General features: G+C 42.9%; 1 protein-coding gene across 6 annotated transcripts in view; it reads left to right on the top strand.

Annotated features, from left to right (window-relative positions):
- Positions 1-23,190, top strand: part of znf318 (zinc finger protein 318) — a 116,839-nt gene that overhangs the window by 76,714 nt on the left and 16,935 nt on the right. For all 6 annotated transcript variants that reach the window (XM_043687411.1, XM_043687412.1, XM_043687406.1 and 3 more), the window contains one exon: positions 14,186-15,535. In XM_043687411.1, coding sequence (XP_043543346.1) covers positions 14,186-15,535 — 1,350 coding nt within the window. The remainder of the gene's footprint in view (positions 1-14,185; positions 15,536-23,190) is intronic.

Here is a 23,190-nt window from a genome sequence, read left to right as displayed (position 1 = left end):
TGAGGTTTTGTTGCCCGTGTTTGATCAGATGCCATAAGATTTAGTGATGTCTGGAGTTATTGTTGAGAATTCTGAGAGTGCAACTTCTGCATATCATTATTACAATTTATTACTAAGTGGGCTCACTGTAGTAGTTTAAATAGGTCTTCTGATTGCTTTACTATTTTTTCTCAAGTATTACTGTATGTTACAACATCGTCCAAATAAACTATCCTGTTAGCTGCGGAGGCTTCACCTTGATTCATAAGGCTTTAGAATGTAGCTGGCAGTTTTAAACTCAGATAGCCTCATTTGGCATTGATACTTGACATTTGGTGTAACAAAAACTGTTATACTTAACTTTTGCTGTTAATGGTACTTGTCAACACCCTTCAAGACCACCCTGAGGGGTGATAGATATAGGACAGATGTCAGAGGTAGTTTCTTTACTCAGAGAGTAGTAAGGGTACGGAATGCTTTGCCTGCAACGGTAGTAGATTCGCCAACTTGAAGTACATTTCAGTCGTCATTGGACAAGCATATGGACATACATGGAATAGTGTAGGTTAGATGGGCTTCAGATTGGTATGACAGGTCGTTGCAATATCGAGGGCCGAAGGGCCTGTATTGCACTGTAATGTTCTATGTTCAATAGATAAATCATAGTAACAAATGGATTACTGCCAAACCAATCTACACCATCTTCTCGTTGGGGAGTTGTATTTGAATCTGATTTTATTATTAATTTTTCTGTATCCTATGCAGAATCTCATTGACCCATCTGGTTCACGAACCGACACCACTGGTGAACTTGAAATACAGAGGAACTTCATTGTCCGACCGAGATGGGCGGGCACTATTTCATTCAGATAATTGGTTATTCAGTTAATTCGTTCAGGAAATGAGGCAGCAGCACACCGCAAGTGAATTCCTGCCCCCTCCACCCAAAAACCCTATTCAACATCACCCCCGCCGCCCCCACTTGCCTCCAAAACCCGTCAAAAACCGCCCCCAACCCTGTCCAACACCACCCTGTCCCCAAACCCCATCCAACACCCCCACCCCCACCCTGCACCCCCGTCCACCCCGCCCCCTCTCCGGGGCAGCCAGACTGGACACCAACAACAAGACTGCTGCTGCTTCCACCTTTTGTGGGAGAGTGTCTCCAAGTATCACGTGCACATGCACTGTTCCACATACGCACACATTTTTGCCCTATACAGGATAATGTTGGAGAGATTACCTGGGGAAGGAGGGTTTAGGGTACACACCTGTGTAGAACCCCAGGGAAAGTGTGTGGAGAGAAGGCGGGAGGTCAGTCATTTGGAAATGGTGCCTGGGCTTGCATTGATGTCCAGGACTGTTCTCTGCAGTATTTCAGTAAGCTGAGTTTGTTTTTAATCACTGTAAACAAAAGACGCGATCAGTGTTGGAAACACGTCTTTGAATTAATGTTTCTATCAGGACCTTGAGATCTCCTTCGGATAATCCGATATTCGGATAATCGAAGTTCCTCTGTACTTTGGCTTTGTTGAGTCAAGTGACTTTCAAGCATTTATATATCTCGATTTCTACTTGATCTTGTTTTCTTGGTCTTAACCAAGATGGATGTTGTTGAGCTGGTGTGCACTCCCCTACTAACACTGCGTGCAGGTGTGTTATCACAGATATTCTCGAATTTCTTAATTTTCCTAGATCTTTCCTCTAAATATGAGAATATGTTGTTTTAGTGTCCCTATATTTCAACATTGGTGAATTGAATTGTGGAAGGTTGCTTTGTGAACTTTCTCCTACCTCACTCTTGCTGTCCATGTCACCCTGCACTACTCGTAATACCTTACACACTTGTTCTTTCTTGGCTTCTTCTTAAAGTAAAATTGTTTTAGGATCCAAAAATGTGCAGGTTAGGTGAATTGGCCATGCTAAATTGCCCATAGTGTTAGGTAAATGTAGGGGAATGGGTCTGGGTGGGTTGCGGGTCGGTGTGGACTTGTTGGGATGAAGGGCCTGTTTCCACACTGTAAGTAACCTAATCTAATCTAAAAAAAATCAAAAGGCATAATCGATTCTTCCTGCATTTGGAGTATGTTCCACATGAGTCACTTTTCCTAAACCACCTAACAACTTTGTATGGGACCACAGTGTTGCTTTCAGGATGGGAATGACACTGATGCTTCATCTTCTGTTTGACATGTTCCAGTTCTAGCATGTTTGTGTGTCATTTCTTTGTCTTTGAAGTTCTTAAACGCTCCTTATAAAGATCCTGTTCTCAATGAACATTGGCATGTAATTCAACATTGAAAATTCATAACTTAGCGCAAAACTCTCTTGTTAATGAATTTTAGTGGACTGCTTATTTTGTGACCAAAAATCTGGTCACCCCACAACTTATTTCAGTCCATCTTATTTCGATAACTGTTTTGTCTCTTTATCCCCATTTGGGCTTTCTGTGATTAGAATTTTTGACAAAACCCTAACTTTTCCTTCCACCAAATTAATACTGAGGAAAAATCAATGCCATTCATAGGTAATTTCTGCCAAGGTGATAAGACACATTCAAGTTGCACTTCACACAATAGAATCATTACTCTGTACTTATCACTTCATTATCTCACTGGTTTTCAATGCACTGTCTGCAGGGAAAAGTATGTTCTCTTCCAGCAAAATAATTTGAGAGGATCCAGTATCCTTCAATGTAGTTAACAGGTAGAACTGCGCCATCTGAAGACAAAAGGATTAACATTCTCTTTAACAAAAAAAAACACTTTTTAGCTCTCAGCCACCTTATTCAGCTCTTCTGCACATTCTGCGAATCTTACCTCTAGTTTCCTGGTTGCAGCTAAAGCTGCATTTTGAACCATGGTATTTTCCTTCAGCATTTTGTTTTGGACTTAGCCCTTGGGACTTAGTAAGATTGAACACAATTTCTAACATTCTGAAAAAGGTGACCCCTTTGGAAACATTTAGGACTTCAAATTTTACCTCCACTTTAGCACCTTTTTGATTTGATGGGGATTCTTGGAACATTGCCAGCTATCCTTTCTTTACCGACATGCTTTCCTGCCACTCTGCCACATACTGTCCCACTGTAGTTTGTAGGGGGTGATTGAAAAAGGAATTCATTTTATAGATCAGCTCCTAATCATCAGGCATGACTGCTGTTTGTCATAGAGATGTACAGTACAGAAACAGACACTTCGGTCCAACTCGTCCATGGCGACCAGATATCCCATCCCAACTTCGTCTGACCTGCCAGCACCTGGCCCATATCCCTCCAAACCCTTCCTATTCATATACCCATCCAGATGCCTGTTAAATGTTGCAATTGCACTAGCCTCCACCACTTCCTCTGGCAGCTCACTCCATAGATGTACTACCCTCTGTGTGAAAAAGTCTTTCCCCTCTCACCCTAAACCTATGCCCTCCAGGTCTGGACTCCCCCACCCCAGAGAAAAGACTTTGTCTATTTATCCTATCCATGCCCCTCATGATTTTATAAACCTGTATAAGGTCACCCCTCAGCCTCTAACTCTCCAGGGAAAATAGCCCTAACCTATTCAACCTCTCCCTATAGCTCAAATCCTCCAATCCTGGCAACGTCCTTGTAAATGTTGTCTGAACCCTTTCAAGTTTCATGACATCTTTCCGACAGGCAAGAGACCAGAATTGCACGCAATATTCCAACAGTGGCTTAACCAATGTCCTGTGCAGCCGCAACATGACCTCCCAACTCCGATACTTAATACTCTGACCAGTAAAGGAAAGCATACCAAAAGCTGCCTTCACTATCCTATCTACCTGCGACTCTACTTTCAAGGAGCTATGAACCTGCACTCCAAGATCACTTTGTTCAGCAACGCACCCTATCACCTTAGTATTGAGTGGATAGGTCCTGCTTTAATTTGCTTTTCCAAAATGCAGCACCTTGCATTTACCTGAATTATGGCGGCACGGTGAGGTAGCACTGCTGCCTCACAGCACCAGGGACCCAGATTCAATTCTCGCCTCAGGCAACTGTGTAGAGTTTGCACGTTCTCCTCGTGTCTGCATGGGTTTCCTCCTGGTGCTCCGGTTTCCTCCCACAGTCCAAAGATGTGCAGGTTAGGTGAATTGGCCATGCTAAATTGACTGTAGTGTTCGGTGGATTAGTCAGGGGTAAATATAGGGTGGTGAGACTCTCTTTGGAGGGTCGGTGTGGACTTGTTGGGCCGAAGGACCTGTTTCCACACGCTAGGTAATTAACCGAATCTAAACTCCGTCTGCCACTTCTCGGCCCATTGGCCCATCTGAGCAAGATCTCGTTTTACTCTGAGGTAATCTTCTTCGCTGTCCACCACACCTCCAATTTTGGTGTCATCTGCAAAAACTTACTATCCATATCTCCTATGTTCACATCCAAATCATTTGTATAAATGACGAAAAGTAGTGGAGCCAGCACCAATCCTTGTGGCACACTACTGATCACAGACCTCCAATCTGAAAAGCAACCCTCCACCACCACCCTCTGTCTTGTAGTTGCAACTCTCTGCTCTTCAATATGGACTTGAATTAGAAAAGCTAGTCATTTTTAAAATTCCTCCAAGTGAATAATTTTGCTGAGAGCTTCATGTGTGGTATTTACTCCTAATGCCCATGGTCATCTCAGTTACTTGGTTTAATCCTTTCTAATTCAAGATAGCTTTACCCAGGCTGTTGCCTTAAATTTCTGAACTTTTCCATCTGTGCATCAGGAACGAACTCATTTGCACCCAGAACACCGTTTCTTTAAAACTGCATCACGATCCACAGAGATGTCCTGTAACATGGATGCATAAATCTCATGTATACCACCATCAATTTGTTATGTAAGGCCAACATCGATTGATTTTTAGCCACTTAATTTGGTTTGCTATTTTTTTCAAATGACAAAGAAGACCTCTATATCCTTTTCTTCAGACCTTGGTTAAAACTGTATGAATTTAAGCACTTCCTGAATGGACTTTAAATTGTGACTGTGAATTTCCCCATCTGAGCCTTTGTGGGCATCCGTATTTTTTTAATTTCTTTAATTTTATGATGTTAATCCCTCTATTATCATCACTCCCCTTTCTCTCTGAAATTCACATTCAAGTTTTTCAGTTCTATTTCCAGTTTACTTTGAAATTTCCTTTTCTTGTTGAAGCTGTTTTACTAATCATATCTTTGCTAACTCAATTTACTGTACCTAATTCTTGCTGTATTTCCACACATCTTGGAAGCTTTATCAGTACCGATTAAATCTGCCGCTTTAACTGCAACAGGAAATTGCAAATCAATTTTTTTCGTATTTCAGTAGTTTGAGTTTTGTTACCTCCTCTAAATCCAGGGCTATCTGTTTCAACTGCAGGATGATCTTAACTGTGTCCAAAATGATTTTGTTTTCAGTTTGAGAAACCTGATATCTGTCCTTTTAGTTACCACTTAGAGTAACTCTACGTCTAGTTGTGCATTATCCTCATTTAAAAGATCCCAGTTGCCAGCCCCCAAAGGTTTCTCGTGGCTCATCCAGGAGGAATATATTTTTTGATTCTGTCTTCACAAAGGTAGACATAAATAACTTGCGAAAAATGTTGAGAAACTCAGGGTCTAGTGAGAGTGAGGAACTCAAGGAAGTCAGAATGAGGGCAATGATATTGGGGAAATTGGAATTAAAGGCTAACAAATCTGCAGAGCCTAATAATCTACAACCCAGCATACTTAGGAAAGTGGCCCTAGAAATAGTGGATTTTTTAGTGGTTACCTTTCAATTTCTATTGACTCTGGAGCAGTTTCAATGGCTTGGAGGCCAGCTAATGTAACTCCACTATTTAAGGAAGTGGGTAGAGAGAAAATGGAATTTTCGACCATTTAGCCTGACATGGGCAAAAGGGAAAATGCTAGAATCCTCTGCCATTCAGTGAGATCATGCCTGATCTGATCATCCTTAACATGTTCCTGCTTCTTGCCTTGATTCCCTTACCAATTAAAAATCTGTCTCAGCCTTGAATATTCTTGAGGTCATAACCTTGCGGTGTTTTATGGTAAAGAATTCCACAGATTCACTGCCTTCTGAGAGAAGAAACTCCTTACCTTTTTTAGCCAACCCCTTATTCTGAGATTATATCTTCTGGTTGTAGACTCTCCCAGAAGGGGAAATTAACTCTCCATGTTTTAACATGTCAAACCCCTAAGAATCATTATTGTTTCAAGCAGCTATTTGAAGAAGAATGATTCCTGTGGTGAGAGATTTTAGTTATGTGGACAGATTGGAGAACATTAAAAGGCAGTTTGATAGAGGTGACCAAAATAGTAAAAGATCTTGACAGTAGCTAAAGTGAAGCTCTTTCCACTGGAGAAAGGGCTGATAACCACAGGTCATCGATTTAAGGTGATTGGCTAAAGAGCCAACAGCAACCTGTGGAAGAACACATTTTGCTTTGAGTGGTTAGGATTTAAGATTCATTTGACGTTTTGTAAAGAGAGTTGGATTATTTCCTGAATAGAAAAAGTGTAGGGCTACAGGCAAAATATAGGAGACAACTTGTGTTTCTTCTGCAGAGACCCAGCACAAACTGGATAAAATGAATTGTCTCCTTCAGTGCATTAACCCTTCCGTAAAAAAAATTATTTATATAGCACCTGTAATGGATTTTGATGTATCTTAAAAATAATTACTGATTTTTCCTTGTTCATGGGATATGTTCATTACTGATAAAACCATCAGTTATTGCGTAACTGTAAATGCCTTTGAGAAGATGATGAGTTTCTTGACAAGTGAGTGACTGGATGAATCATTTCAGAGGGAAGTGAAGGTTGACACAAGAAACAGGAGCAGGCCATCTGGTCCTTCGAGCCTTCTCCGCCATTCAATAAGATCTTTTCGTTGACTCAGCTCCACTTAGACGCCCTCTTACCGTATGCCTTCATTCCTTTATTGTTCAAAAAAAAAATCTGTCTTACCTTTAAAAACATTTACAGAGGAACCTCAATTATCGAAAGGACGTGGACAGGCAGTATTTTGTTTCGTTCATCAGATGCCGGCTAGCGTAGTTTAACCGAGTATCAGGACCTTGTGATCTTGCCAGATAATCTGATATTTGGATAATCGAATGCCAGATAATTGAGGTTCCTCTGTACTGAAGTAGCATCAAATACTTCACTGGGCAGGGAATTCCGTAGATTTCCAACCCTCTGGGTAAAGGAGTTCTTTCTCAATTCAGTCGTAAATTTAACCACATTGTGTGTCTGGAGTCATGTATAAGTGAGAACAACTATTACAGATTTATTTGTTACTGGAGGCACACACCTGCATATTTCCTTAATATTTGTACATAGGCTAAAATTTTATGATATGGATAAGATATAAGATGATTTTTCAACCCTTCTCCCTGTAATCTTTGATCCCTTAGTAATCAAGGGATTACTGCTGCGCTTTTCCAGCAACACATTTTCAGCTCTGATCTCCAGCATCTGCAGCCCTCACTTTTTCCCTTAGTAATCAAGACCATAACTGTCTCTGTCTTAAATACACTCATTGAATTGGCTCTCACAGTTTTCTGTGGTAATGAGTTCCACAGATTCACCACCCTGTAGCTGAAGAAATTCTTCATCTCCGTTCCAAGGGTCATCCATTCATGGATGCTGTGCCCTCAGGTCCTAGCCTGTCCTATTAGTGACAACATCCTCTCCAACATCTGAGTGACTACACTCAGTATTCTGCAAGTTTGAATGAGATCTTCCCTCATCCTTCTAAACTGGACGTACAGATTCAAAGTCCTCAACTACTGCCTATGTTGGTAAAAACAATGACTGCAGATGCTGGAAACATTCCTGATGAAGGGCTTTTGCCCGAAACGTCGATTTTGCTGCTTCTTGGATGCAGCCTGAACCACTGCCTATGTTGACAAGCCCTTTCATTCCATAACACCACAAGACATAGCAAAATATGGCCATTTGGCCTATCAAGTCTGCTCCACCATTCAATCATGACTGATAAGTTTTTCAACCCCATTCTCTCGCTTTCTCCCCGTAACCTTTGATCTCCTTGATAATCAAGAACCTATTTACCTCTGTTTTAAATATACTCAATGACCTGGCCTCCACAACCTTCGGTGGCAACGAACTCCAAAGATCCATCACTCTCTGGCTGATGAAGTTTCTCCTCATCGCCATTCTAAATAGTCTTAGCTTTAGTCTAAGGCTGTGCCCTTGGATCTTAGTCTCTCCTGAGGAGAAAGTGAGGTCTGCAGATGCTGGAGATCAGAGCTGAAAATGTGTTGCTGGAAAAGCGCAGCAGGTCAGGCAGCATCCAGGGAACAGGAATCTGAAGAAGGGCTTATGGCCGAAATGTCGATTCTCCTGTTCCCTGGATGCTGCCTGACCTGCTGCGCTTTTCCAGCAACACATTTTCAGCTCTTAGTCTCTCCTGCCAATGAAAACATCTTGCAAACGTCCACTCTGTTTCGGCCGTTCAGTATTCTTTAAGTTTTAATTACATCCCCCTTCATGCTTCCAAACCCCATTGAGGATAGACCCAGAGTCCTCTAACATTCCTCATATGTTAAGCCTTTTATTCCTGGCATCATTCTCGTGAATCTTCTCTGGACCCCACTCCAGGGCCAGTATATCCTTCCTCAGGTATGGGGCCCAAAATTGCAGCAGTTCTCAATGTGGTCTGAGCAGAGCTTTATAAAACCTCAGAAATACATCCCTGCTTTTATATTCTAATCCATTCAAAATAAATGCCAACAGTGTATTTGTGTTCCTAACTACTAACTCAATCTGCAAGTTTACCTTAAGAGAAACCTGGACTAGGACTCCTTTGCACTTCAGATGTCTGAATTTTCTCCCCATTTCAGAAATAGTCTATGCTTCTCTTTGTCCTACCAAATTGCATGACCTGTCACTTTCCCAAGTTGTATTTGATCTGCCACTTTTTTGCCCTCTCTCCTAACATGTCTGAATCCTTCTGCAGCCTCTCTGCCTCCTCAATACCACCTGTCCTACCTATGACTGTATCATTTGCAAACTTCGCTAAAATTCTCACCATTCCTTCATCCAGATTAGTCATGTATAAAGTGAAAAGTTGTGGTCCCAACACTGACCCTTGCGGAGCACCACTAGTCACCAGCTTCCATCCTGAGAAGAAGCCTTTTCTTCCCACTCTCTGATTTCTTCCAGACAGCCAATCTTGTATCCACGTTAGTACCTTACCTCGAACACCATGGGCCCTTATCTTACTCAGCAGTCTCTTGTGCGGCACCTTATCAAAGGCCTTATGGAACTCCAGGTCAATAACACCCATTGGCTCTTCTTGGTCTGACCTGCTCGGTACCACCTCAAAGAATTCTAGCAGATTTGTCAGGCATGACCTCCCCTTGATAAAATCTTGCTGACTTTGCCCTATTTTACTGTGCACTTCCAAGTTTTCAGAAATTTCATCCTTCACAGTGGACTCTACAATCTTAGCAATGACTGAGCTCAGGCTCAGCAGTCTACAATTTCCTGTCTTTTTCCTTACTCCCTTCTTAAACGGGTGGTAGTGCCTCCACTACCTCTTCAGCTAGCTCCTTTCGAACTCTGGGGTGTAGACCATCTGGTTCAGGTGATTTATCCACCTTCAAACCTTTCAGTTTTTCCAGCACCTTCTCCTTGATGAAGGCCACCATACTCATCTTCCCCCCCATTCCTTGAATGTTTGGGATATTACTTGTGTCTTCCACCATGAAGACTGACACGAATGACTTATTCAGTTCCTCAGCCATTTCTTTGTTTCCCATCACTGCTTCTCCAGTGTCATTTTCCAGTGGTCCTGTGTCCACTTTATTTTATTTTGCCCTTTATATATCTAAAGAAACTCTTGGATTTTTTTTACTGCTGAGCTTACCCTCATATTTAATCTTTGCCTTCCTTATTTCTTTTTTCATTGTTCTCTGTTCTTCTTTGTGGGCACCCCAACCCTCTGGCTTCCCAGTGCTATTTGCCACATTGTGTGCTTTCTATTTTGCTTTTACGCTGTCCATGACTTTTCTTGTCAGCAGTGGTTGCCTCGTTCTCCCATTAGTGTGCTTCTTTTCCAAGGGATGAATCTTTGCTGTGTCTCCTGATTACACCCAGAAACTCCTGCTGCTGTTGTTTCACTGTCTTTACTGCTCGGCTTCTCTCCCAGTCAATTCTGGTCAGGTCTTCCCTCATGCCTCTGTAATTGCACCTTCTCCCCCTCAAATTGCTGAGTAATTTTTTTTAGAGTATTCAATATGCAGGATGTGGGTGTCACTGGCTGGCCAGCATTTATTACTTGTCCTTAGTTGCCCTTGAAAAGTTGGTGATGAGCTGCTTTCTTGAACTACTGCAGTCTACCTGCTGAAGATTGACCCAAAAATGCCTTTAGGGGAAGGAATTTCAGGATTTTGACCCAGTGACAGTGAAGGAATGGCAATATATTTCCAAGTCAGGATGGTGAGTGGCTTGGAGGGGAACTTGAAGGTGGTGATGTTCCCATGTATCTGCTGCCGATGTCCTTCTGGGTGGAAGTGGTTGTGGGTTTGGAAGGTGCTGTCTGAGGATCTTAGAAGAATTTCTGCAGTGCATCTTCTAGATGGTACACACTGCTGCTACTGAGCATTGCTGATGGAAGGGCCTGATGTTTGTGGGTGTGGTACCAATTAAACAGGTTGCTTTGACCTGGATGGTGTCAGGCTTCTTGAGTGTTGTTGGGGCTGCACTCATGCAGGCAAGTGGGGAGTATTCCATCACATTCCTGACCTGTGCCTTAGACATGGTGGACAGGCTTTGAGGAGTCAGGAGGTGAGTTACTCTGACCTGCTCTTTTATTCCTTTGACCTACTCTTGTAGCCATTGTGTTTATGTGGTGAGCCCAGTTGAGTTTCTGATCAATGATAACGCTCAGGATGTTGATAGTGCGGATTCAGTCTCTCTCGCTCTTTCTCACACTCTTGCTATCACTGTCGCTATCGCTCTTTCTTGCTCGCGCTCTCTCTCTCTCTCTCTCTCTCTCTCTCTCTCTCTCTCTCTCTGTGTTCCTTCACTTGAAGCCCCCTAATCAACTCTGCTCATTTTCACATAAAATCCAGAGTTCCCTACCATAAGCTGCTCCAAAAACCATCACGTACACATTTCATTAATTCCTTTTCTTGGGATCTGCGAGCAACCAGATTTTCCCAGCCTGCCTGCATATTGAAGTTCTCTGTGATTGTTGTCATGGTGCCTTTCTCACATGTCTTTTCCATGTCTTCATTTATTTTCCACCCCACATTCTGACTATTGCTAGTAATCATATACATATCTTCCATCAGAGTCTTTTTTTCTGTTGCAGTTCCTCAGCTGTGCCCAATTCTCCATCTTCAGACCCTAAAATCTCCTCTTGCTGTCGATTTAATTTTGTTTTTTTTACTAACAAGGTGACCCTGCTTCCTCTGCCCATCTCCCATCTTTTGAATAGGATGAGTATTGTTGGATGTTGGTCACCAGCTTGGAACACGTAGCAGTCATGTCCCTGTGATATCCATGACATCATACTGACAATTTCAATCTGTGCTATAAGCTCCTTTACTTTGTCTGTATACTGTGCCCATTTGTAGTTAGCACAGCGCCAGGGATGCAGCTCTATGTGGAGTTTGCACAGTCTCCTTGTGTCTGCACAGTCTCTTCTCCCTGTTTCGTCTGGGTGATCTGGTTTCCTCCCACACTCCAAACATACAATTGAGGGAAATCAAGAGTTCAAAAAGTGGTTATGATACAGCCCTGACAAATCAGGTTCAGGCAAATCCAAAGGATTTCTACGAATATGTTCAGGACAAAAGGGTAACTAGGACAGAATAGGTCTCCTTAAAGTTCAGCAAGGCCTCTATGTGGAACCGCAGGAAATGGAGGTACTTAACAAGTATTTTGCATCACTGTTTTCCTGTGTAGAAAGATATGGACGATAGAGAACTTAGGGAAATCAAAAACAATATCGTGAAAAAAGTCCATATTACAGAGAAGGTGATGCTGGACATCTTAAAATGCATAAAGGTGGATAAATTTCCAATACCTGATCAGGGATACCCTAAAACTCTGCAGAAAGTGAGTGCTGGGCCCTTTCCTGAAATATTTGTATCATTGATAGCCACAGGTGAGGTGCTGGATGACTGGAGATTAGCTAACATGGTGCCACTATTAAAGTTAGATAGGTAAGCCTATCAGTGGTGGGCAGGTTGTTGAAGGGGATACTGAGGGACAGGATTTACATGCATTTGGAAAAGCAAGGATTGATCAGGGTTAGTTAACACAGTTTTGTGTGTGGGAAATTGTCTCTCATTAACTTGCTTGTATTTTTTGAAGAAGTGACAAAAAGTATTGATGAAGGCAAAACGGTGGATGTAATTTGCATGGATTTTAGTAAGGCGTTTGACATGATTCCTCATGGTAGATTGATTATCAAAGTTAGATTACATGGAATACAGGGAGAACAAACCATTTGAATGCAGAACTGGCTCGAGAGTAGTAGATGGAGGGTGATGATGGAGGGTTGCTTTTCAGACCGGAAGCTCATGACTGGCGGTGTGCTGCAAGGATCGGTGCTGGCTCCATTGCTTTTCGTAATTTATATACATGATTCAGCTGTGAACATAGGTTTGATTGTAAGTTTGCAGATGACACAAAAATTGGAGTGTCATGGACAACGAAGAAGGTCACCTCAGAGTAGAAGGGGATCTTGATCAGATGGGTCAATAGGCCAAGGAGTGGCAGATTGAGTTTAATTTAAGTAAATGTGAGGTGCTGCATTTTCGAAAGGCAAATCAGGGCAGGACTTATACACTTATAAGGTCCTGGGGAGTGAAGCTGAACAAAGAGACCTTGGAGGCCATGTTCATAGTTCCTTGAAAGTGGAGTTCAAGATCGACAGGATAACAAAGAAGGCGTTGGGTATACTTTCCTTTATTGGACAGAGCACTGAGTATTGGAGTTGGCAGATCATGTTGAGGCTGTACATGACATTGGTTAGGCCACTATTGGAATACTGTTTGCAATTCTGGTCTCCCTGCTTAGGGAAGGATGTTGTGAAACTTGAAAGGGTTCAGAAAAGATATACAACGATGTTCTCAGCAGGTCTGGCAGCATCTGTAAGGAGAGAAAAGAGCTGACATTTCAAGTCTAACTGACCCTTTGTCATAGCTTTGACAAAGGGTCAGTTAGACTCGAAACATCAGCTGTTTGCTCTCCTTACAGATGCTGCCAGACCTGCTGACATTTTCCAGCATTTTCTCTTTTGGTTTCAGATTCCAGCATCCACAGTAATTTGCTTTTATTTTGTATAAGAATGTTGTTAGGCTTGGAAGGTTTGAGCTATAGGGAGAGGCTGAATTGGCTGGGGCTGTTTTCCTTGGAGTGTTGGAGGCTGAGGGGTGACCTTGTAGAGGTTTTTAAAATCATAAGGGGCATGGGTAGGGTGAATAGTCAAGGTCTTTCCCTTGGGGTAGAAAATCCAAAATGAGAAGGTAAGAGGGGAAAGATAGAGACTTAAGAGGCAACTTTTTCACGCAGAGGGTGGTGTGTGTATGGAATGAGCTGTGAGAGGAAGCGGTAAAGGCTGGTACAACTACAACATTTAAAAGGCATCTGGATTGGTAAATGAATAGGAGACCTTTAGAAGGATATGGACCAAATGCTGACAAATGGAACTAGATTAATTTTGACTATCTTGTCAGCATGGATGAGTTGGACCAAAGGATCTGTTTCCATGCTGTAGAGCTTTCTGACTCTGTGTAGGTTTGGTGGATTGGTCATGCAAAATCGCCCATAGTTTCCAGGGGTCTGTTGGTTAGGTGGATTAGACATGTGAAATGCAGGGTTACAGGGATAGGGTAGTGGGTGTGTTTGGGTGGGATGCTCATTGGAGGGTCATTATGGACTCATGGGGCCAATGGGCTGCTTCTCCACTATAGGGATTCTGTGAATTACAGTGAGTACCTGACAAATTTAAAATTTCCTCGTTGTCCAGACCAGTTTTCCAACACACATCCATTCAAGAATAGGAAAATGCATGGCTGCAAAAGGCCAAGTCCTTAGTACCTTTGTTCAGGTTTTCAATTGTTAAGAAGCTACACTTTTAACTTGCACTAGTCTCTCGCAATTACAGTTAAGAATCAAGTGTTTGAAAATGTGACCACCTAACTTTTGACTTGTCACTCTGCTTCTTTTAATGTAGTTTGATGAGTATCGTGGTGCGACAGTCAAGGAAAGCCCTGAGCAGCAGAAAAATTATGTTCCACCGCAAAGCTTCACACGGTTACCACAGCATACATCAAGTTATGCTGAGACTGAACAATTCTCTTTCATGCGAGACACGAGAGACATTCATCAAATCACTGAGCAAGGTGGTGTTCCTGGTCTGTCCAATGCAAGTTTCCTTTTTGAGAGGGATGCTCCAGTTAAGATTGGCACAAAATCCAATTTGGAAAGATCTGAGATTCAGGACCGGGTTTCAGACTTCCTTCTCCCACATGAACGGGCTGGTCAAGACGGCCATGGTTTCTGTCGTATACTTGGTTTATTAGAAGAATCTGAAAATGGGAGCTTAGAAGAGAGGAGGAAGCATAACTTTCCAGATATAGAGGATGAGGAAAGGTTTCTCTATGGAGAAGATGAGGAAGAGAATGCAGAAGGTGGGAAACATAGAGGTGTTCTTGCAAACCGGAATCTCCTGCCTGTAAGACAAACCAGTCTACCTGAAGGAGGATCTAGCTTGGCAAGTGCAAAACCTGAGAAAGAATATGAAAAGATCCATGATTTACTCAAGACCATTGGACTCGATATAGGAGTAACAGAGATTAGCAAACTGGCAGCCCGTACTGAGGAGCGGCTACATGGGAAAAAACCTGTAACTCGATCACCTGAGCACCCACTGGGATCTCTCAAAACTGCTTCTTGGGAAAAGCGAAGAAGCCGAAATGAGGCAAAATCACCAGAACCTCATACACAAACACGAGCAAGGTCACACAAACTGGAAAGTATCTCTGGTTCTGTAGTGAGAGAAGGCAAGGATCAGTTTAATCGGGAAACAGTTGTGACAGCAAGAGAACCTGAGAAAGCACGATGTTCTGCTGTAATCCCAACAGTCCATAAACCTGGTTTATTGCCAATCCCTTCACAAAATTATGCCATTTCACCTTACGGGCAATATCCAGCACCTGCAGTAAATTATCCACCAAATGCATCAGTACCAAACTATAATCAATATGACCCTTATGTCTCGTTGCCTGCCTCGAACTGGCCAATGTACCCACCTCCACAAGTTACTGAGCCATACGCTCAGCAACCAAAGAATCGAATGTTTGTGGTTATGCAGCCACCGAAGGTCACCCGACCAAATCTGAGGGTCATTGAAACAGTTAATGATCCTGAAGACATTGCAGACCACAAACAAAAGAATTCTGTATTGGTGCAAGTGCAGACAACACCTACTTTGACCCAAGTTCCGATAGCATCCTCAAATCGGATGGTGCTGATGCCCGATTTTGCTGAGGAGGAGAAGAGGAAATCTGAACAGAAGCAAAAGGTTTGTGTGTGATTTGTGTGTCGTCTTCTAGCATGAAAAGTGATTTAATTTTTCTGACAGCTGTATTAGTGGGAAAGCTAAGTTGAAAGATTTCTCCTGTGCTTTGGAAATAAGATTGGAGCACCCCTGGTAATGAGATGGGATAGCTTCTGGTCCTAAGAAATGACTCTTTCCTGTGCAATTTTGGAATCACACCATGGGCGGGAAGTGATTTGCTCTGGAGAGGATGCAGAGGAGATGTACCAAGATGTTCCTGGGTTTAAGATTTCAGTTATAAAGAGAGATTGGATAGACTGAAGTTGAGCAAAGGAGATTGAGGGGAACATGATTGAGATTTATAAAAAATATTAGAAGCATAGATAAGGAGAAAAGAAGGAACATCTGCCCTTGATGGGGAGATCAGTGGCCGGGCATAGATTTCAGGGAAAGAATGTGTGGTTAAGAAGGCATATTTAGTATGCTTGACTTTATTGCTCAGTGCTTTGAGTAAGAGTTGGGATGTCATGAGGCATGTTGGTGAGGCCCCTTGTGAAATAGCGTGTGTTGTTCTGGTCACCTTGTAATGGGAAGGATATTATTAAACTGGACAGGATTCAGAAAAGATTTACCAGGAAATGAAGAGTTTGAGATATAAAAATAGACTGGAAAGGCTGGAACTTTTGCCACTGGAGCATAGGAGATTGAGGAGTGATCTTCAAGTTTTATAAAATGGTGAGTGCACAGAGAAGGTGAATGACAGGGTCTTTTTCCTTGGGTGAGGGGAGTTCAAAACTAGGGAGCATCCTTTAAGGTGAGAGTAGAAATATTTAAAAAGAATATGAGGGGCTACTTATTAACAGAGTGGTTTGTGTATGGAATGAACTGCTACGTAAGTTTCAGGTAGAGTTATTACATAGATAGGTTCACAAATTCAAGAGGTTTGGATGGATATGGGTCAGGAGCAGGCAGGTGCGACTAGTTTAGTTTGGGAACATGGTCGGCAAGGACTAGTTGGATCGAAGGGTCTGTTTGCAAGCAGTATGACTTGACAAGGTTGAGAAGAGATGTGAGGGAAAATTTCCACCCAGAGGATAGTGGGAATCTGGAATTCTTGACCTGAAAGGGTGGCAGAGGCAGAAAGCCTCAGAGCATACAAGAAATATTTAGATGTACACTTGTGATGCCAAGGTATACATAGCTATGGACCTGTGCTGGAAACTGAGATTTGAATAGTTAGGTGGTTGTTTTTGACCGTGCCGTATGACTTTGACATTCTACTGATGTCTTCATAGTTGGAGATTATTTATTGATACTTAACCATGTTTGAATTTCAATACTATTTCTTGATGAGACATAAAATATCTGTGGAACTAAAAATCCAACAAGACCAAGTGCCTTCAGGAGAGGAGAATGGACCTTGCAGTTCAGAATGTTTTAAGTTAATTTATCATCCTGCTGCACAACAGAGCATTGTAACTCGGATCCATGGTTGACTCAAAGTTTTTGCCTCTATTAAGCAGTTGGGCAGTCCATTCTCACATTCCCAGAGGAAGATTTGGGGTCACCTTGGCTCTGGTGTACTGTTGTGCATGCTGGAAACTTTTGAGTTATTTATAATGTTCCCCAAGAACATGTAAAAGGAAGACAGGATAGAGTCATATAGCACGAAACAGACCCTTTGGTCAAACGCTTCTGTGGCAACCATGTTTCCTAAACTGAACTTGTCTCATTTGCTGACATTTGATCAATATCCCTCAAAACCTTTCTTATCCAAGTACCTGTCCAAGTGTCTTTTAAATGTAATTGTACTCACCTCCACCACTTCCTCTGGCAGCTCGTTCCATGTGTGCAAACGTTGCCCCTCTAGTCCCTTTTAAATCTTTCCCATGTTGCCTTAAACTGATGCTGTCTAGTTTTGGACTCTCCTACCCTGGGGATAAAGACCTTGGCTATTCACATTATGTATGCCCCTCATGATATTAAAATCTTGCATCAGGTCACTCCTCAGCCTATGATGCTCCAGGAAAAAAAGGTCTCAACTTAACCAGTCTCCTTGTAACTCAAACCTTCAGTCCCGGTAACATCCTTGTATGTTTTATCTCCACCATTTATAGTTTAAAAACATACTCCTTGTCGCAGGGCGACCAGAATTAGACGCAGTTTTTCCAAATGTTGCCTCACCAATATCCTGTAAAGCGACAACTCCTATACTCAGTGCTCTGATCAGTGAAGGTCAATGTCCTCCTCCACCTTGTCTCCATGTGATGCATTTGCAAGGAACTAAACACCTCCGCCCCTCGCTCGCTACAGCTCAAACTTAGCAATTTGGTAACTTGAAAATTTTTTTTATCCCTTTCCAGTTTAATAATATCTTTCCTATATCAGAATTATATGTAGTACTCCAAATGTTTCCATACCAATGTCTTGTACAGCTGTAACACGATGTTCCAACTCCTGTACTCAGTGCTGTAACTGATGAAGACAAGAATGCCAAACATCGCATTCACCATTCTGTCTATCTGTGACACTACTTTCATGGAACTATGTATGTGTATATCTAGGTCTCTCTATTCCTCCCCAGAGCCCTATCATTAACTGTGTACTTCCTGCCCTGGTTTGTCTTAGCAAAATACAACACACATTTAGCTAAATTAACCTCTATCTGCCACCCCTAAGCCCACTTGACAGGTTTGTTAAGATCCCATTGTACTCTTCAATAATCTAAGCCACTGTTAGCTATACCACCAATTTTGGCTGGCTCTCCATGGATTCCAGGTGATCTAACCTTACTAAAAAGTCTGTCATGTGAACCTTGTTGAAGCACTTGCTAAAGTCCATGTAGACAATATCTGTCACTGTACCTTCATTTGTCGTCTTGGTCAACTCTTCAAAAAACTCAATTACGTTTGTGAGGCACAATTTCCCATGCACAAAGCCATTCTGACTATCCCTAATTAATCCTTGCCTTTCCTAATGCGTGTAGATCCTCAGAATATCTTCCAACATCTTAACCACCACTGACATCAGGCTCACCAGTCTGCAGTTTCTTGGCTTTTTCTTGCAGCTTTTCTTAAATAGTGGCACAACATCAGCCACCTTCCTGTCTTCTAGCACTTCACCCATGACTGTCGATGATATAAACATCTCCATTAGGACCCACAATTTCTTCGCTAGCTACTCTCAATGTCCTGGGATATACTTGATCAGGTCCTGAGGAGTTATCTACTTTTATGCATTTTGAAGCCTCCAGCACCACCTCTTCTGTAATGTGGACTCCTTTCAAGAAATCACCATTTATTTCCCTGAGTTTCCTAGCTTTCACAGTAAATATTGATGTGAAATACTTATCGAGTCGTAGAGATGTCCAGCACAGAAACAGACCTTTCGGTCCAACTTGTTCATGCTGACCAGATGGCCTAAATAAATGTCCCATTTGCCAGCACGAGGCCCATATCCCTCTAAACCCTTCCTATTGCATACCCATCCAGATGCATCTTAAATGTTGTAATTGTGCCAGCCTCCACCACTTCCTCTGGCAGCTCATTCCATGCACATACCACCCTGTATGTGAAAAAGTTGCCCCTTAGATCCCTTTTAAATCTTTCCCCTCTCACCCTAAAGCAAGGCCTCTCGTTCTGGACCCGCCCCCCCCCCCCATCTAACAGATTGTTTAGGATCTTGCCCATCTCCTATAGTTCCATGTGTAGATTGCTTAATTGATCTTTAAGCAGCCTGTTCTTTTCTGAGTTGCTTATTTGCCTTTAATATACTTGTAGAATCTTTTTGGATTCTCCTTAACCTTACCTGCTAAAGTTCTCATCTCTGTTTGCCCTCCTGATTTCATTCTTCATTGTTCTCTGATTGACCAGAGCCTTAATATTGCTCATCATCCATTGTTCTGTATTCCTGCAACCTGGCCCTGCCTCCCACTTGCCAGATGCTCCTCAATGTACAAATAGCCTTCCCCAATAAACTTTTGAAGGTTCCTGTCTAATATCATTGAAATGGGCCTCCCCAATTTGGAACTTAAACTTGTGGACCAGACATATCCTTTGCGATAACTATTTAAAAACTAATAGAACTATTGTCAGTGGTCCCCAGGTGCTTTCCCAATAGCACCTCAGTCGCTTGCCCAACATGATTTCCCAAGAGGAGGTTGCCCCTTCTTTGGTAAAGTCATCTCGATATTGACTGAGTGTTTGTGAGCACACTTAACAAATTCCTCTGCATCCATGCCCTTAACACTGTGGCAGTCCCAGCCTATGTTTGGAAAGTTAAAATTCCTCCCATATACAACCCTATTCTTAGAGCTACGTATTTGCTCCTCAATCTCCTGTTGACTCTTGACAGGACTATAATACAATCCCATCGAAGTGATCACCCCCTTCTTATTTCTCAATTCCACCCATATAGCTTCAATAGACGATACCCCAGGAATAAAGTACTGCCATGATGTTTTCCCTAATGAAAAATGCCACTCCCCCTTCTCTCTTGCCTCCCCTTCTAGCCTTCCTTTGACATCTGTACCCCAGAACACTGAGCTGTCAGTCCTGTTCTTCCCTGAGCCTTGTTTCTGCTATAGCTATAATATTCCAGGCCAATGTTCCCATCTCTGCCCCAAATTCATCTGCCTTACCTGCAAGGCCTCTTGCATTTAAATAAATGCAATTTAATTTTTCATTCTTCCCTTATTCTCTGTTGTGCTTTTGCCTGCCTTTTCTATTTAATTTGCTGTATTAACTTCTTTATGAGCCTCTTCTGTCTTGCCGCACTATTGCTTAGAGTTGCCCCTTCCCCCCCCCCCCCCCCCCCCCCCTAGACTAGTTTAAACTTTGTCCCTTCCAGTTCAGGTGCAACCTATCTCTCTTGTACAGTCCCTTCTGCCTCAGAAGAGACCTCATTGATCCAAAATCTGAAACCCTGACCCCTGCATCAGCTCGTCAGCTGCACATTCATCTGACCTATCCTACTATTCCTACTCTCACAAGCATGTGGCACTTGGAGTAATCTAGAGATTACTGCCCTTGAGAGTGACAGGCAAGAGAATACAAACACTGAGAATTGAGCTAATTGTGGAACTTGAGGCAAATGGCGGAGGGAGGCATTGTTAGAGCCATTTTTGCAAAGGGTTGTTTTGTGGTTAGGTGCTGTTGGTTAGATCTCTAAGCGGACCTCGACAATAAAAGGCTTTGTTGAGGAAGGGAGCAACAACAAGATAAGGGTAAGATCTTTTATTTCCCTTAAGTCCGCGAGTTGTTAATGGGCAGAAATGGTCGTCATTGGAGTGGCATGCTCCTCCTGGGAGATGTGGGGGAGCAGGCAACAGTCAACTGTCTCTGGTGACGGTGAATACAAGAGGTGTGTGTGGGTGTAACTCTTCTGAGACTGCATGGATCGGTTGGAGTGGCAGTTGGAAACACTAAGTAGCATACAGGAGGCAGAGACTGTGATCGATAGTAGAGTTGGGGGTGGCGGGGGGGGAACATCACACCATAACTGAGATCAGGTAGATGGATGATTGCCAGGAAAGGTAGGCATGTTGTGCAGGAGTCTCCGGTGGCTATCCCCCTGTCAAACAAGTATATCTTTTTAGGGTACTGTTTGTGGAGGAATAGTCTCAGAAAAACAGCAGCAACAGCCAGGTCTTTGGCAGCATGACTGGCTCTACTGTCAAGTTGGATATGGCAAAGTCCAAGTAAGCAATTGTGATAGGGGGCTCTCCAGTCAAGAGCACAGGCAGCTGTTTATATGTTGCCTCCTGTTGCCGGGGTCGAGGATGTCTCTGAACAGTTGCAGCAAATTCCCCAAGGGGAGCATGAGTAGCCAAAGATCGTTGTACACATTGGTACCAGCGGCACAGGTGTAGACAAAGGGATGAGGTTCTGCAGAGTGAATAAATGGGTTAGCAGGAGGTTAAAAAGCAGGACCTCGGGATCATTTGAGCTGAGGACTGTAAAGGTAAGGAAACCATAATGGGAGTTAACTGCAGACCTCCAGGATTTTAGGCATAAGATACACCACGAGATAAAAAAAAGGCATGTAAGAAAGATAAGGTTAGAGATTCATCCCAAGGACAACAAAGCATGGTGCAGGTAAAATGAGGCAACCATGGCTGACCGGGGAAGTCAGGGACAGCATAAAAGCCAAAGAGAAAGCATATAATGTGTCGAAGGGCAGTGGGAAAGCAGAGGATTGAGAAGCTTACAAAGGGCAATGAAGAAAGAAATAAGGATGGCGAAGATGAGATTTGAGGGTAAGCTAGCCAGTAATATTAGCAAAGATTGCAAGAGTATCTCAAGATGTATAAAGGGCAAAAGAGAGGCAAAAATGGACATTGGGCTGCTGGAGAATTAGTAATGGAGATCAAAGAAATGGCTGAGGAACTAAATAAGTACTTGGCATCATTCTTCACAATGGAAGACATGAGTAATTTCCCAAATATTCAAGACAATGAAGGGACAAAGATGAGTATGGTGGCCATCACGAAGGAGAAGCTGCAAGATAAACTGAAAGTTCTGAAAGTGGATATATTTCCTGGACCAGATGAGCAACATCGTAGATAGCTGAAGACATAGTGGAGACTTTAGTAATGATCTTTCAGACATCACTGGATTCAGGGAGGTTGCCAGAGGACTCGAAAATGCTCGAAAATGACGAATGTAACTCCCCCCCACCCCCATTTAAGAAGTGAGTAAGGCAAAAGACGTGAAATTATGGCCGATTAGTTTGACCTTGGTTGTTGTGAAGGAGTCCATTGTTAAGGATGAGATTTCTGAATACTTGGATGTGCATGGCAAAATACGGCAGAGTCAGCATGGTTTTGTCAAGGGAGGATCATCCCTGACAAATCTGCTTCAATATTTTGAGGAGGTAATGAGCAGGTGAGACCAAGGAGAGACATTGGATGTTATCTACCTGGAGTTCATGTAATCTGCCATTCAGATGATCTGCCTTCCTGTTTTTGATACCAAAATGGATGACCTCACATTTATCCACATTATTCTTCATCTGCCATGCATTTGCTCACTCCCTCAATGTGCCCAAATCACACTGAAGCATCTCTGTATCCTCCTTACAGTTCATCCTCCCACCAGTTTTATGTTGTATGTAAACTTGGCAATACAGAGGAAACTCAATTATCCAAATACCAATTATTCGAAAATTGGATTATCGGAAGGCGATCTCGAGGTCCCAATGGAAATATTACATCAAAGACATGTTTCCAGCAGTGATTGCGTCTTTTGTTTACAGTCATTAAATAGGCACCATCTCCAAATGACTGACCTCCCGCCCTCTCTCTCTCTCCCCACACTTTCCCTGGAGTTCTACAGAGGGGTGTACCCTAACCCCCTCCCCACCCACCCAGGAATAATCTCTCCAACATTGTCCTGTACAGGGCAAACATGGTAACTGTCAAAAATTTGCAATAAAAAGTTGTGTGTGGGGCTGTGGCTGTGTGTGTGTGTGTGTGCACGCGCGCTATTTGGAGACATACCCACAAAGGCAGCGGCAGCAGCAGCAGCAGTCTTGTTGGTGTGCAGTCCGGATGCCTTGGGGTTAGGGGGCGGGTTTGGATGGGGTTGGGGTGGGGGCGGGGTTTGGATGGGAGCGGGTTTGGGAGGTGTGTTTGGTTGGGGGGCAGGATTGGATGGGGTTAGGAGACAGGGGCTGGGTTT

The sequence above is a fragment of the Chiloscyllium plagiosum genome, chromosome 3 (genome assembly GCF_004010195.1).
Source record: "Chiloscyllium plagiosum isolate BGI_BamShark_2017 chromosome 3, ASM401019v2, whole genome shotgun sequence".
NCBI lineage: Eukaryota > Metazoa > Chordata > Chondrichthyes > Orectolobiformes > Hemiscylliidae > Chiloscyllium > Chiloscyllium plagiosum.
Note: the sequence above shows the minus strand (reverse complement) of the source record. Positions and strands in the feature narration are given on the sequence as shown.